At 46.4% G+C, this 14,364-nt stretch overlaps 1 protein-coding gene across 2 annotated transcripts in view; it reads right to left on the minus strand.

The window, feature by feature from the left end:
• Nucleotides 1-1,463: 1,463 nt before the first annotated feature.
• Nucleotides 1,464-14,364, minus strand: part of WDR62 (WD repeat domain 62) — a 45,768-nt gene continuing 32,867 nt past the window's right edge. For both annotated transcript variants that reach the window (XM_066581548.1, XM_066581547.1), the window contains 8 exons: nucleotides 12,329-12,402; nucleotides 11,590-11,688; nucleotides 8,785-8,896; nucleotides 8,611-8,698; nucleotides 7,493-7,553; nucleotides 5,126-5,803; nucleotides 2,895-2,980; nucleotides 1,464-1,743 (listed from right to left, as the gene is read on the minus strand). In XM_066581548.1, coding sequence (XP_066437645.1) covers nucleotides 1,540-1,743; nucleotides 2,895-2,980; nucleotides 5,126-5,803; nucleotides 7,493-7,553; nucleotides 8,611-8,698; nucleotides 8,785-8,896; nucleotides 11,590-11,688; nucleotides 12,329-12,402 — 1,402 coding nt within the window. In that variant the 3' untranslated portion in view covers nucleotides 1,464-1,539. The remainder of the gene's footprint in view (nucleotides 1,744-2,894; nucleotides 2,981-5,125; nucleotides 5,804-7,492; nucleotides 7,554-8,610; nucleotides 8,699-8,784; nucleotides 8,897-11,589; nucleotides 11,689-12,328; nucleotides 12,403-14,364) is intronic.

Consider the following 14,364-nt stretch of genomic DNA (forward strand, 5'->3'; position numbering starts at 1 on the left):
AGGGTTAAAATTTATTTACATACTATTGAATAACTGAGAAACTTTCCAAAATACATAGCCAATAAAAGAAGAGAACTTGCCCAGACTGATACAGAATGGAAAAAAAAACCCTTTCCCTAATCTACAAAGTGCTTACATGCAACTCAAGTAGAAACGCTAATGAAAATCCTGCTACGTTGGTACTACACCCCGTGGGGTTGGCCTGGCCCAGATGTATCCTCGCTGCTCTACACATTGTTGGAAAAACTGCAGGAATAGAGGAAGAATACTACATATTTTGTGGAGCGGTCCACTTCTCCAGTAATGTAAGATCTCCTCCTTGGTGGGTCGGGTTGTATTGAAGACTCTTCTAATGAATTTGGTCTCGCACCGTCCCAACGTTCCAGCTACTAAGATGTAAAATATTAGCTTTGTCTAAACTTGAGTATAGAGACACTGGAAACGTGTGGACACTTCTAACATAGGGGAAGCTCACGTTAATGAATCGGGTGCATTACATTATATGAATGCACATCTGGTTAATGAAGGGGAGAGTTTCCAAGTTTCATCATATTTGGAGAACATGGTCATCTAGCCCCTACTGTGCAGCAGATGGAACACGAGCCTCATTGCCAGACAAATCAATCTACGACTGAAGTGAGATGCAAGCATGCGGAAGACTACCTTTATGAGGTTACTAAACCTGGTAATTATAGATCTATAGGTTTTTTTTTCTCGCTCTTGTTTTTTTAAGTTTTAAGCCTCTTAATTGTAATTCAAATTTCATAATATTGTCCAGTTGACTAACCTGCTACACGACCCCCTGAGTATTCCTGCACAAAGAGTTTTATCATTACTGGATTCAGCTTTAAAAAAGGAGTGTTTTTGGTGACCACGTTTGCTTTAATGAGTCAACCCCCCTCCCCCTCCTATACAACGACGCTTCAGTCCAGCTTACATTGCGGAATTTTGATCTTATTATTTTAATCTAATTACTCCTCCTGCTAGAAGAATCTGAACGATTTATCGGCCCGTGTAGGAGGGCCCCGTAGGGTGATCCATCTTCCGCAGAGAACAGAATCAGGGGACTCTTGCATCATGCTTGGTTGCCATGCGAGTAATAGAGAAAAAACATCCTCTGGGTCTAAACTCCAATCTCTTGTTTGAATATTAGGGTGTCCCCCATGGGGTCTTATGAGCTCTGAGCAACATTAGGTTATTAGCTTCCGCCCTAGCAGGGAAGAATACGGATTACCCCCTTTGTGGTGCTGCTGGAGGACAGTATGGTAAGTATTAGAGCCGAGTACACCATGCTTCTCTTCTGGGCTCCACAAGCAACTGGAACTTTGAGCAGTTGAAATGCAGCAAATGCCTTCATAGAAGCAGAGAAACCATCAGGTAAGATTTTGCACAATTCATTAGTCCGGCCGAGTCCTCCAGCCTGCGGTATGTTGGAATACACGAGGAACAGAAAACAACGGTCAGAAGTTTTCAGTAACAATTTATTTAAAGTGAAAAAAAAACAAACAAGAAAGTGCTCCCCTCGTCCGCGCCGCAGAGTCATTTATCGTCCCTTTTCTCCCTTAGGAGCTGCAGCATCATCTCCGAGTAATGCTCCAGCAATCGCAGGGTTGGCGTTGTTGCGCTCCGGGAGTTTCCCCGTCCGACTCTTACCAAGTCTATTTCACTGCTAATTTTATCAAACGCATCATCAAATAACGACCGGAGACAAGACTTCTGTTCAGGAGTGGCGCAGCTTTCCATCTGTAAGTGACCAAAAAGTCAGGAAAAAATGTGATCAGAGGCAAAAAGTAGGAAACCTATGAGACAACGAAACCTGCGAGACGACCCCCCACACTGCGGTGAGCAGCGGGCTTCTAGGGGGGGTCTATCAGAGGGGGCAGCTGATCTACATAGGATAGAGGGGGGATGTAGATTACAGACGTATCCACTCCAGATCAGGGCTTCTCATAGAGGTGGAGCTCAGTGCACAAGACTATCATCATCTATCCTCACCAGAAGAGCTCACGCTCTAATTTGTATTAAAAGTGCAGTATAGATCATAACATCTCACAGTATGGACATGTAAAGGCTACAGATATTCTGTGTATATTCAGACACTATATAGACTGTATAAGAGCCTCAGCATTACAGCATCCTTCATGTACAGCAAATAGTAGTGCCATGCGAGACAGAAAAACCCGTGAGATGTGAAATCCTCTTGTGTGAAGACAGAAGCATTATACAGGAGGTCCTTTACCAGCCAACTGTTAATACCGGGCGTCTCGCTGTGTCCATACACAATCCTAGCTTATTGCCCCGGCTTATCTCAGTAACGCATCACCCCATCTACAATGTCTGGAAGTAACTTATAGGTTGTGCTTTTTCTCTCAGGGCTTCATGTGTTATCTGCCTGATGAAGGGGCCTCTGAGCTCCAAACAGAATTTTTCTGGTTGGCTGATAAAAGTATTATGGTGGTGATACCTTTGTCTTTTATAAACCCGTATTTAAAAAAGGATTGTTCATGTGTAAACTATTAATGCCCCATCCTTAGACTAGACCATCACTAGTAGGTCAGCAGGTATCCGCCACCTGGGCCAGTGTCTTTATGCACTGAGCTCATTTCGGCAAGAAGCAGACAGCTCCTTTCTCAGTGCAGTGGCCAGATTTGGCATTACACCCATTCACTTCAACTAGAACTTTGCCTGTCATGCCAAGACTGGCCACTGTAGTAAGAGCGGAGCCATTTTCTCCCTGCAGAAATAAGCTCCATACACAAGGAGGCAGACAGGGATTACGGGCAGCAGACCACTGCTGGTCCACCACTGATGACCTTTCCTGCAGGAAAAGCCAGTCAATAGTTTGCAACTGGACAACCTCTTTAACACCACGTTGTGTCCTTCTGATCACTTACCTCTTTGTATGTTTGTAGTGTCTTTTGGAAGGCGTCATGTAGCTCTTCTATAATGTGTTCACAGCGGCTCAGCAGTACATCCGCATCTGACAGAGGCAGATTACACATTAGAAGACAAATTCTCCCAGAAAGCAGCATGTAATACTCAGACCCTTATAGGAATTCCAATCTATAGGGGTTTTCTGGGACTTGACCTATCCTGAGAGGTAATCAATAGTTGGTCAGTGGAAGTCCCCACCAATCTGTTCACCGTGGAGTTGTGAGCACAACCGAGCCAGAAGCAGACAGCACTGTCAACATTGCAGTGGCCAGAGGTGGTATTGCATTAAATTTAATGAGAGCTGGGCCTGCAATACCAACCCAGACCACTACACTATGGACATCACGTATGGACAGAAGGCTAGGTGAACAGCTGATCAGCAGGAATCCTGAGTGGTGGACCCTGCCTATCAGCTATTGATGACCTATCCTGAGGACAGTTCAACAGATAAGTCCCAGAAAACACAGATAAAACAGATGCTTTCGGGAGGTGTTTCTATAATGACAGAAATGGCACTAATGCCCGTGGGTCTAGACTGGAGGGGGCTCTTTAACAATGCTTAATAGAGGTCGTCCAGGAGGGCCGCTCACCGTTTGCTAGGCTTCTACATGGCCTTCAAGGCCGTCCGTGGTGCTACTGAGGCAAGCCAAATATTGCGGTTCTCCAACTGCAGGCTAAACGGAGTCAACCGCCTAGTTCCCAGAGTAGGGATTTAAAAGTGGCACTCTAGCGGGGGTAAACACTGCTTCCAAAGAGGCACACTATAGCTGTGCCCCTTCCATATAGAGTGACTCCTAACACCATGTGGCACGCCCACGGCAAATATTTGTACACAGCAATGACCACCACCACAAACACAGCACTGAAAGATCATGCAACAGAGTTGGCGCATCTACCATTGCCTCAATCACTCGTAACTTCCACCGTGAGAGGGAGAAGAGCCAAGGGACCGCACAGGGTTTTTGTCCTGAAGTTCGGGAAGGAAGGACGCAGCCCCCTGATCAAGCCCAGTCCACAGAACCCACACAAAAGATACTGTCTGTGTCCACTTTTGGGGCAGGGAGGACACTGGACGTGGGTGGGGGAGGAGGGACTTATAAACTCAGTGTTCCTGCCCCTACAAAGGTTAGAGGGCAACCTACAGTCGTGCTGTCATGACTTGACGATGTGGAAATAGGAGGTTGAAGTGGGAGAAGCATAAAGCTGCAGTTGTCACTTCTGACTATTTCTACAGGTTCTGCCTCCAGCCAGATCACAGTAAGAGTCAGGATCCTGGTCTTATTTGAAAGCCACAAATCTCAACTTTGAAACAAGACCAAGAGAACTCTAGATGGGATCTAGTCTGAGACCACAGGTTGACCGTTTCAGGTCCGAGGGCAGCGATTGGCTACAGTAGTCACATGAATGATGAACAGCACATGACCACTGCAGGCGCTGAACGCATGAAATCTGCTGGAGAGGTGCAACAAAATCCACCACGTGTGAACACACACTTAAGCTTAAGTTCCCTTCATGTTGAACCCTGTTCAATTTTGTTTGCAACTAACATGAACTGCACACAAGAACCACTCCAGTCAAAACTGGTACACTGCGGTTAAGCCAACCCTAGCACAGTGTCTGAGGGGGTCGAGCATGACACTGGTTCAAGGCATATACAAAATAAGTCCTGCTCCGCCCCCTCCAGCCCTGCGTGAGGAATAACAGTTTGCATTATTCCTTGACTAAGGTTACTCAAAACTTGCGTTTGCGTTTTTTGTTAACACGATTGTCAATGGGACTTTCTAATGTTAAAAACGCAACGCAATGCACCAAAAACGCAATTGCGTTGCGTTTTTAACATTAGAAAGTCCCATTGACAATCGCCTTAACAAAAAACGCAAACCCAAGTGTGTGGGAGCCCTTATAGGGGTTCAGTAAGCAGAGATCTGGGGTGATGTTTGAGGGAACCCTCACACTGTAGTTCCAGTTCATTTGCCCGTGACATGGAAGAAAAACATTGGGCAGTCACTAAATATATTTTCCTAATAAAAAAAAACCCACGATACTTATTTCAGGTCACAAAAGCAACGGCTCAGTGTGAGAACCCCAAATAGCTCCCCATATCCCAGCTGCCAGGACATACAGGAGAGAAGCAGGATGACAGGGGTTAACTGTAGCAACACCTGACATGCTTTAAACAATTAACGTTTACTTGGTTCTCCAGCGCCGCTGCATGAAGTCACTTGTGATGATGATGGATTGCAGCTTGAGGTGAGCACATCTTCCATGATGCCGCTGCCTGCATGGATATCGGCACCTGCGACGTCTGGACAGGCCACCACAGATGCTCTTCTGGGCAAGTCCTGGACGTCCGGTGGCCTGCTGGTGGATGAAGAGCTTTTTCTTTTAGGGAAATCTCCACCTTTGAGCTTCGCACCAATTACCTCCTCTTTTCTAGAAGTCTTTGAGAGGTTACTGATGGACTTCGCCTTTTTCTTGAGGCGAGGAACAATTCCATAGGTGGATGGCGGTGGCATTAGGAGTTTATCAGATAGCGGGTCGGAGGAGTTATGCTCACAAGACGCAGAAGGCTGGAGAGGTTTATCGGAGTAGTTCTCTGCAGGAACAGCCTTATTCTGCTCCAGGAAGCACAGGCTCGCGCTGGACCGCCCTCGGGCCATATGAAGAGACCTCCTGTGCTCCTCGGCAGCGTTGATATCCCCCATCGATGCGCTGCGGTACATTTTTGCCTTGAAACTAGCAGTCGCTTCCATGTAAGATTTCAATTTGTTAGATTTGTTCTTATTTGGCCAACCACCTGGGTACGAGGAGCGCGACGACTTATCATTCAGTTGAGGTTTTTGTAGACTGGAAGCCGATTTTGAGATTTCTGGGTAAAAATGTAAAAGAAATAAAATTGTACAAAAAAAAAAAAAAAGTGCATTAATATGTTATGTAAAGGTGCCCCGCCATCTTATACCCATCACAGTGCCAGGCAGCCAGATCCCTGCCGATTGCTCTGCTTTTTCTATCCCTCCGCCCATTCGGTCACAGTGGATAATACCAGTCAATGGAATGGGCAGTCTCCACTGTCCAGCATCGTTAAGCCAGTCATTAACACTGAGCAGTGGAGAACGTTCACTTGCCAAACAAATAGTATCCGGCTGCAAAAGTAACGGGAGTCACATTACAGGCAAACAATAAGGAGAGCAGGAGAATGCGGCCCGTCTTGTGGGTCAGAAGCCACGACAGGTTCTCTTTAACGCGTATCCATGGAAGGAGGGAGGAACGGGTGGATCTCAAACCTTTGTGACCTTTATATAATAGGGGAGCGTGAATGCAGTCGGCGAAGTACCCGGCCAGCGGCATCCAGCATGCGCGACACATTCACAAGAATTACCCATCATGTACAGCTACCATTGGACCTACACCACACACCTTTGGAGATGGGTTATCGGTCGGTTGGATGTTGTATAGGGAATTAACCCTTCCTGCCCCAGGATTAAAATGTACATCCTGATTGGGAAGGAGTTTATGCAAATGAATGTAAATTAATATCCTTTGGATGGTGTTGGCTCAGAAGTTGAGCCTGCATCATCCGCAAAGGGAGGTGGCTGTGACTGACTGCAGCATGTCCTATCATTGGGCGTGCCCTCGCATAGCCGGCAAAGCATTGAAAACAATGGGAAACACTCCGCAACTAAGAGTCACGACTGAGGGGGAAGCTAATTCCCCGAAGTGATATAAGGCGGTTTTAACACAGAAACGTCCCACGCATGTTGATAAGCGCGATATCAGGCCTTAAAGGGGAACAAAAAGGGCAAAATGTCTTTTCTCCCTGCCCTCCAAAAAGAATAAGAGTTATACAATACCTTATATGTACCCAAAAACAATACCAATAAACTACAGCTTGCCACGCAAAAACGAGCTCATCTGGCCATGTCGATGGAACAATGACTTTTTTAATAGATGAAAATCCCCCCAAAATCGTTGTGTCCTTAGGTTTGTGTCACTAAAGGGTTAAGCGTCTTTTTTTCCAATTATAATTAGGCTGCCTTCACATGGGCAATAAAATCGTGTGATTAGAGTGAAAACGCAGAATTATGAAACCAATGATTTTCCTTGCTTTCCTCCACATTTGCGATGTTTTTACTCATGCGATGTTGCGATTTAATAAATCAATAAATAAATCGCGGCATGCCCAATCTTTCTGTATTTTGCTTTTTTTTTTTTTATCACCCACGTTTTTCTCAATAAAAAGCATCGCCGACTCAAAAAATGCTTGAATACAATTGTGATTTTTGCTGCTATTTTCTTGCGGCAAAAACGGTGATCGGCAGTGTGAAGGAGTCCGCACTCTTTCTGCATTTACCAGGCACAACAGGTCGAGCGTTGCCTTTAGTCTTCTGTAGACGGTTCTGTCTATTCTGGAGCGCGGCGGTGCATTGCAATATCCAATACAACTTCAGGGTGAAAAATCCTTTAATTGGATGCAGAAAGGACATCCGGATACACGGCGGTCCGGCAGAGGTCAGAACATAAAGCACCCGGAGGAGAGTAAACCTATAGAAGCACTTACCCGCGCTGCAGTCAGAATTCCTCCTCTCCGTTGTGTCCAGCGCCTCCTCTGACTGCATCTTCTACAAGAATAAATGCTTAGGATTACTGAAAACGATTCCTGTTTATTAAGGGGTTTATTAGCAGTGTTCCACTTTTACAGCATTTCACAGAAACTACTTCCAGCAGCAAGGTACTATTACATTGATGGGCAGTAAGGGGTTAAGATAGGGGAAGGGGGCATAGGAAATTTTCCTCATTGTGAGAAGTCCTCTACAGCATGTATGTGGAAAAAAAAAATTAGGAATTCTATTAAAAAGTTAACTGTACCAATTGCAGACCGCCATGACAACTACTGAGGGACAAGTCACTACAGCACAATGTGCTGTCACAGTCTGAATTCAAGCCCTGGCCTAAAAGGCATTCCCATCTTAGACTAGCTTGGAGAAGTTGTCAGATACTAAAATCAGTGGAGGTTTAACCTTCAGGACCCTGCTGAATCAGCCAAAAAGTGGTCCCAAATTCTCTTATTGTGCCCCCCTACACTGGCTAAACAGGGAGATACAGCAGGTCCAGTGATTTGGATGGCTATAACTCCCTGTTCGGAGGTGGCTGGTGGGGAAGAGCTGGAGGAGCCACAGCGCTCATCTAGTGCTGCTGACCCTTCATGCAGAATCAGTCAGGGTCCAGGAAGTCCCAAATAGATGACCCCACCTCAGGCCTCACCTGACATATTAGACCTAACTGTCCGTATTCCAGACGTAGCACTCAGTTCCCACGATACGATGAGGGGCAAGTGTAAAAATCTGAAACATGGACCGTTAAAGACAGGCCTAATATGGCCATGTGAGGGACTGATTAGACTGAAGCCGCCCCACAAGTCAACCGATCCAACAGTCCAGCTTCTCTATCCGCAGGTATTACATGGAGTTCATAGCACTGTGCAGGGACTCTGCTCTGGCCCATGCAGATCCCCAGAGGAGCGCCTTCCTTTAGGATGCCTTGATGGGACAATCCCTGAACATATACGTATTGTCAAGAAATAGGTGAAGAAATGAGACCCTATAGACACACAGTCCGGCACTGGAGACGGATTGTAGCTGTCAGTATAGACTGTCACTCATGTTCTGATCCTCTTACATCAGGAAGTTGCCCTTCAGATCGTTCAGGTTCGGTATCGATGCCTCTCACCCTCTGGGGTCCGCCAATTATGAAGTCATGTCCTGCCCTGTAGTATAAAGTAAGATACAGCATCCGGTAAGTGTGGTGGCCCGGAGCAACGGCTGTTACATCTCCACAGTGCTCAATCGTTACCGGTCTATTCTTTGGCTCCGAGAAAAGAACTTGGTGGATAAGCTCTGGCGTGGGTTCACAACTTCATCATCTTCGTCTGGCTTCAGGTCACTTAATGTGTTGTCAAACCTCTCTGCAAACACAAGATATAAGACATTGTACTTATCAGCTCAGCAGCTCCTTGCCGTTTACACAAGGGTCAAACCTCCAGTGTAAACTACTGTATACCTCACTATATACCTCACCTATCCATATGATGTCCAGGCGCCCCCATATGGTAAGTCAGTATACATTGTATGTGGGCGCATCCCACCCAAACATATGCTGTAAGGACGCTCTTGCTATAAGTTGGGTTAGTTTGTGCCGGTGGATAAGTTTGTCGTTTGTCCAATATCTTGTCTTGTGGACTGGAATGAATCCCTTAGAGCTACTATAAGCCGAATCCCATCACTGAATGGGATTTTCTGGTTATAAACCATTTATGCCCCATCCTTAGGACAGATCATCAATCAGTAGGGTGAGTCATGCAGAACAGCTAAGGCCAGCACACTAATGCACCAAGCTGGTTTCTACAGGAAGCTCCATTCTTACTGCAGTGGCCAGGCTTTGTATTGAAGGCCAAGTTTACATTCATTTCAGTGGGAACTTTGCCTGCAATACCAAGCCTGCCCACTGCAGTTAGAACGGAGCTGCCTGCTTCCTGCCAAAATCAGCTCAGTGAACAGCTGTTTGGCAGGGATCCTAGGTGACTGACCCCCAGTGATCCACTATGGATGACCTGTCCTAAGGATAGGGCATAAATAGTTTACAACTGGATAACCCTTTTATTTCTCATTAAGAGGTTAGAAGGCAAATGTTTGCCTATTTTGCAGAGTGATTCACAATTTGCTCGCCACTAAATCAAGATGGGGACAATTCTGATTATTTGCCAAAAACTAATCTGAAATTTAGAGGTTAATGGCCGTCAAATAACGATTATTCCCTGGAGAGGAGGGAACGTGCAAACCGTACCTTAAAGAAAGCTCCAAAATTCCCATCATAAACCGAACCAACTGAAGGGGGACAACGACAAGTGTAACTATACCATTTCTTCCCTGCACAGCCGCTCCATGGCCCTGAGAGGGGGCGCTGTTTTTGCGCTGTATGCAGGTTAACTGTAGCTGATCCGATGGGAGTTTCAGTTGCCAGACCGGTCCACATCCTTCTCACCTACATGGATTCAAAACATCCCTTGGCTTGACAGAAGTTTCCAGCTCCCTGGAGTGGAGATGCTGCACAAGTGTAACAGGGTTTTGGGGCTCCTGCTGTTTAGTGGATGTTTTTGTTTTGTCCAATGGTGGAATTACCGCAAGAATGTGACGAGTTTTGTCTCGATTTTATATTGAACCTCCCTTGGCTTTATTAACTAATAAGAAAAGGTTTACTTGTTTGCGTGTAAAGGCCCATTTACATGCAACGATTGTCGTTTGAATGGATGGCTCAATGTTTTTTGGCCTCAAATGCTCAGCATTTACACGTGAAGCTAATTGTTTGAAATCCCCACCATTCCCCTCATTAGCTGTGTAAACACTATATGTTGTTTGCTCAGGTGCGCAGAATCTCTCGACAAAAAGTTTTTAATTCAGGCAAAGAAAAAGCCGTTGTTTTCTGCCTCATGAGTCGTTGTGTTTAGCTGGGCAAATAATCACCCCTCCCCTCAAGGTGTTTGAACTGAGCAAATGCCATTTAAACCTAATGATGGTGAATGACAAACTCAGCGATAAACGACAAGTGAACGAATAGTGCGCAATGGCTTTGTGTTTAAACGTAAAGATTATCGATCCCTTTTGCTCGTTTGCGTGATAATAGTTGCGTGTAAATAGGTCTTAACTGGGTCTATAAATCTGTGTGCCTGCGGTGCTGGAGGACTGGTATGATGGTGCGGAGTGGGAGCTGGGGAGTTTGTAGTGGGAGTAGCTGTAGATGCAGCAGTTATTGGTCTGGGCAGAAGGGAGCTCTAATCCTACGGACCGCTGAAACGTCTAGAGACCAGCGTTGCTCACCGGGGTGGTGTCACCGAATGCCAAAAGACTAAGCAATATAACCAAGCAAGAACTTCTCTGCCAGCGATTGAGAGCGTCGCACCATCTGTTACACAAGTCCAGCATCAGGTGATCCGATTGGCTTACTGCAAGAAAGCGTCGCTGCGTTTCCTCAGTGAATAAAAGGCTGAGTTACTTCAGCAAACATGCGGTCCATCTGAAGATATACCGACCTGCTGCTGGACTACTGGAAAGGGCCAAATGCTTTCCTGTGGAGGTCATTGGTCGGAGCAAGGTGTTGCCTAGCCCTGCGGTCTTCCCCATGGTAAGTCTACAGAAGTCCCTGCCTGAGGTTCAACCAGCTAAGGGCACCTCGTCACACGCACTGCACTTCCGAAATTGGTGCATGCACAGTGACGTTCTATGGCCACCGACCCTGCTGACGTCACATGCATGCAATTCTGGAAGTTAGGCACATTTGCTGTATGTGTAAGGCATGGCGTCTATCTCAAGCGAGCTGGAAAAGTCAGTAAAGAACTAAGGAGCGTCTTATGAGCTAATGAGGGTGTCGGGGACTGGACTGATTTAATGCCTAGTAACCCCGTGGGGCCATCAGTGCATGCTGGGAGTTGTAGTTTTCTGTAATAACCAGAAAGCCACAGGCTGGAGACCGTGGGTGAGGGAACATGGGCAGAAAAGATTCTCTTCAAATGAATAGACTGCAAATCTTCAGCTCCAAACATGCCAACACCACCACTGAGCTACAACCCCAACGCTTCCCATCCTGAACTTCATCCTGAGTCACCTTCAGCCACCGCGTCAAAGTGCTTCAGCAGAAACTTCTCTTCTGGCGTCTCGGAGGTCCCATTCTCTGCATCATCATTCAAGATCAACAAGTCTTCATCTGCAAAGAGAAATCTCCATCAACCGAGTAATAGAGAAATCCAGACACTGACAGAAAATGAGGGGTCCTGGGGATGGGCAGAGGGGGGACACTGAAGGGACCACAATGAATATATATAATAGGAGACCAATAACGGATTACTCCAAGTAGACTTATAGAAACATGATCAAGAGCAGCATCTAATCCGCATGTGTTCACAGACCCTCCACAGTTGTTTCTAGGTCAATTCAGCCAGGAGTTGAAGTGATCTGACAAAATTTTGGCAAGTAGGGGTGGGGGTGGGGACATTACATATGTGGGGTTGTGAGGTAGCATGCTCCTTGCAACTAAGCTATTTTAATGACCATCATTTTGTTGTATCTAATAAAACCAAGGAGTAGGAGGAGGATACCCCTTTAAATGCTAACTGCACAGCTCTTCCTCTGAACTTAAGAGGGTTTTGCTGAGACTTCAATAGCAGCTGATCCTCAGAGAGGTGGGGTCTGATGGTCAGCACCTGCAATGCTCCAGAGGGCACCGTCCCCTTCACAGATGACCAGGAGCAGCACCATACTTCAAGTAGCTGCTAGGCCAGGTACTGGAGCTCTATCTCATTCACGTGACCCGGGATGAGGTGTGAAACCATTATTAGTACAGTTACCTGGGTCACTGCCAGATGACAGTGTGCACATGTCGCTGCCCTCATGAAAAGTTGGTTCTTCAGTAGGAAAATCACTGAAATATAACCAAGAACATATTAGAGGGTCATCTCAATGATTAAAGGAAGTCTGTCAGGCGAAAATAAATGGACAGCTCCCTACTGCAATCATTAAGTTAGAGTAGGGGCTGATGAAGGCCCGAGAACAGAGAAGCACAAGACCAGTCTGAGCCGAGCGGCCGGCCATTGGACCATCTGGGGCTTCTTTTCATACAGCACATGGGGCAGGTAAAATATTCAGATTCTCCAAGATGCAAGAGTGGCCAGAAGAAATCATGGTATGGTTAGCTTCACCTGACAGACTTAGGGATAGGGATAACTTGCTGATCGGTAGGGAAAGTCTCACTGCAGATCTCCAGAAAGGGTCTCCAGTGCGCTGCCTTCCTGTCACTGCAGAATTCGCTACACTTTTATCTTTAGGTACGCAGTGCTCATTGAGCGCTGTGCACTCAGGTAAGGAAAAAGGCAGAAAGGGTTAAAAACCCTCCTGCCTTCTCCTCTGGGTTATCAGCTGTTACTAACAGCCCATCCTGCTTCTAGGATTGATTGCAGGGGCAGGAGGCTTAAAGCGCTGCTGTTTTACATAGGCTAGGCTTTAAGCCCAGGAGCCGTATATTTACAGTGCCTGGTCCTAAACAGGTTTAACACAATCCTTCTGTGCCCCACCATACATTCCCTAGTGCCAAGTTTAATATTTCTGCTTTGCTGCCACTTATTTTCACCAGCAGCACGCAGAGTATGGAGAAGCTATTCTATGCTGCAGACTGCTTCTCTTCACAGCGTGCCCGTTTCCCTACTTGACCCGATGTACTATCTGTAGAACAAGAAGGGATGCCAGCAGCACAACTTAGTGCCAAAATATGGCTGGACAGGTAAATAGATGCCAAGTCACCTGGAGAGGTCTGACCCAAAAAAGACCCTTCTTCATCACATGGAAGAACAGCATAAAGGTGACAGCATGCAGGGTGCAGTATATAATTCTTCCTTTTATTCCTCCAAACGTAAAAGCATACAACGTTTCGACTCAGTCTTTTTCAACTTGAATCCAAAGTACCATCTGTGTCTCAGTGCATGGGGTGTACAGCACTGTAGGTCACAATCTAAAGCTCCGAGACCCCGTCAATGCATCAGGTCCAGCTGGAGCAGTTATAGGAGAAGCTGTCTGCAGCACAGAACAGCCTCTCCATATGCAGCGCGCCATAAGGGAAAGAGCAACGGAGGAAGAAGAAAATTATTAAAACCATGCTTGAGACAGATGTGGGGCACAGAAGAACGGATAGTGTTTGTAGACACACACAGGATTCCTTAATAAAGTGTTATCATAGGAACAACTGTGCCTGCAGCTGCATTAGGTCACCTGTTCACGGGTGAATTTTCATTGCGTTCCCCGTTGTGATAATCTGGCCACGGGGAACGCAGTGAACGCTCTCCATAGCGTTGCTATGGAGAGCGTAGCCCCCTAGTTTACGAGCGGAGAATCATAGCGATTCTCCACAGTGAGCCCATCTGTCAGATAGGCTCACTGCGGAGATTAGTCTGCCGGGTCCTGCACCCGGGTGGCGGCTCCCGCAGCGGAGATCCGCCACTGGATTTTGCAACGCCCGTAGACAGGCAGCCTTAGAGAACACTGCAGACACAGCTGCGGCGCCCTCTTCAGCTATGAAGTTATGAAAGCAGATTCTCCTAGCAATGACTAAGCTGCATAGCAGAAGAGGGGATGTATAGGAAAAATGGACAGAACAAGTTAATAAAACCTATTTTGCAAATGCTCTGAGTAATCCATTCTGTACATTAAAAAAAACATTTTCAACTCCTCCCCAATTCACAGGACAGGGAATAAGTGTCTGATCAGTGGGAGTTAGACTGCTTATGCCCCAATGATCATGAAAACAGGGGTCTTGTGTCCCCCATATGAATGGAGCAGTGGTGGATGGTCAGGTTTGCTGTCAGTCCATTCATACATGAGGATATGAGACCCC

Source organism: Eleutherodactylus coqui, chromosome 10 (assembly GCF_035609145.1).
Source record: "Eleutherodactylus coqui strain aEleCoq1 chromosome 10, aEleCoq1.hap1, whole genome shotgun sequence".
NCBI lineage: Eukaryota > Metazoa > Chordata > Amphibia > Anura > Eleutherodactylidae > Eleutherodactylus > Eleutherodactylus coqui.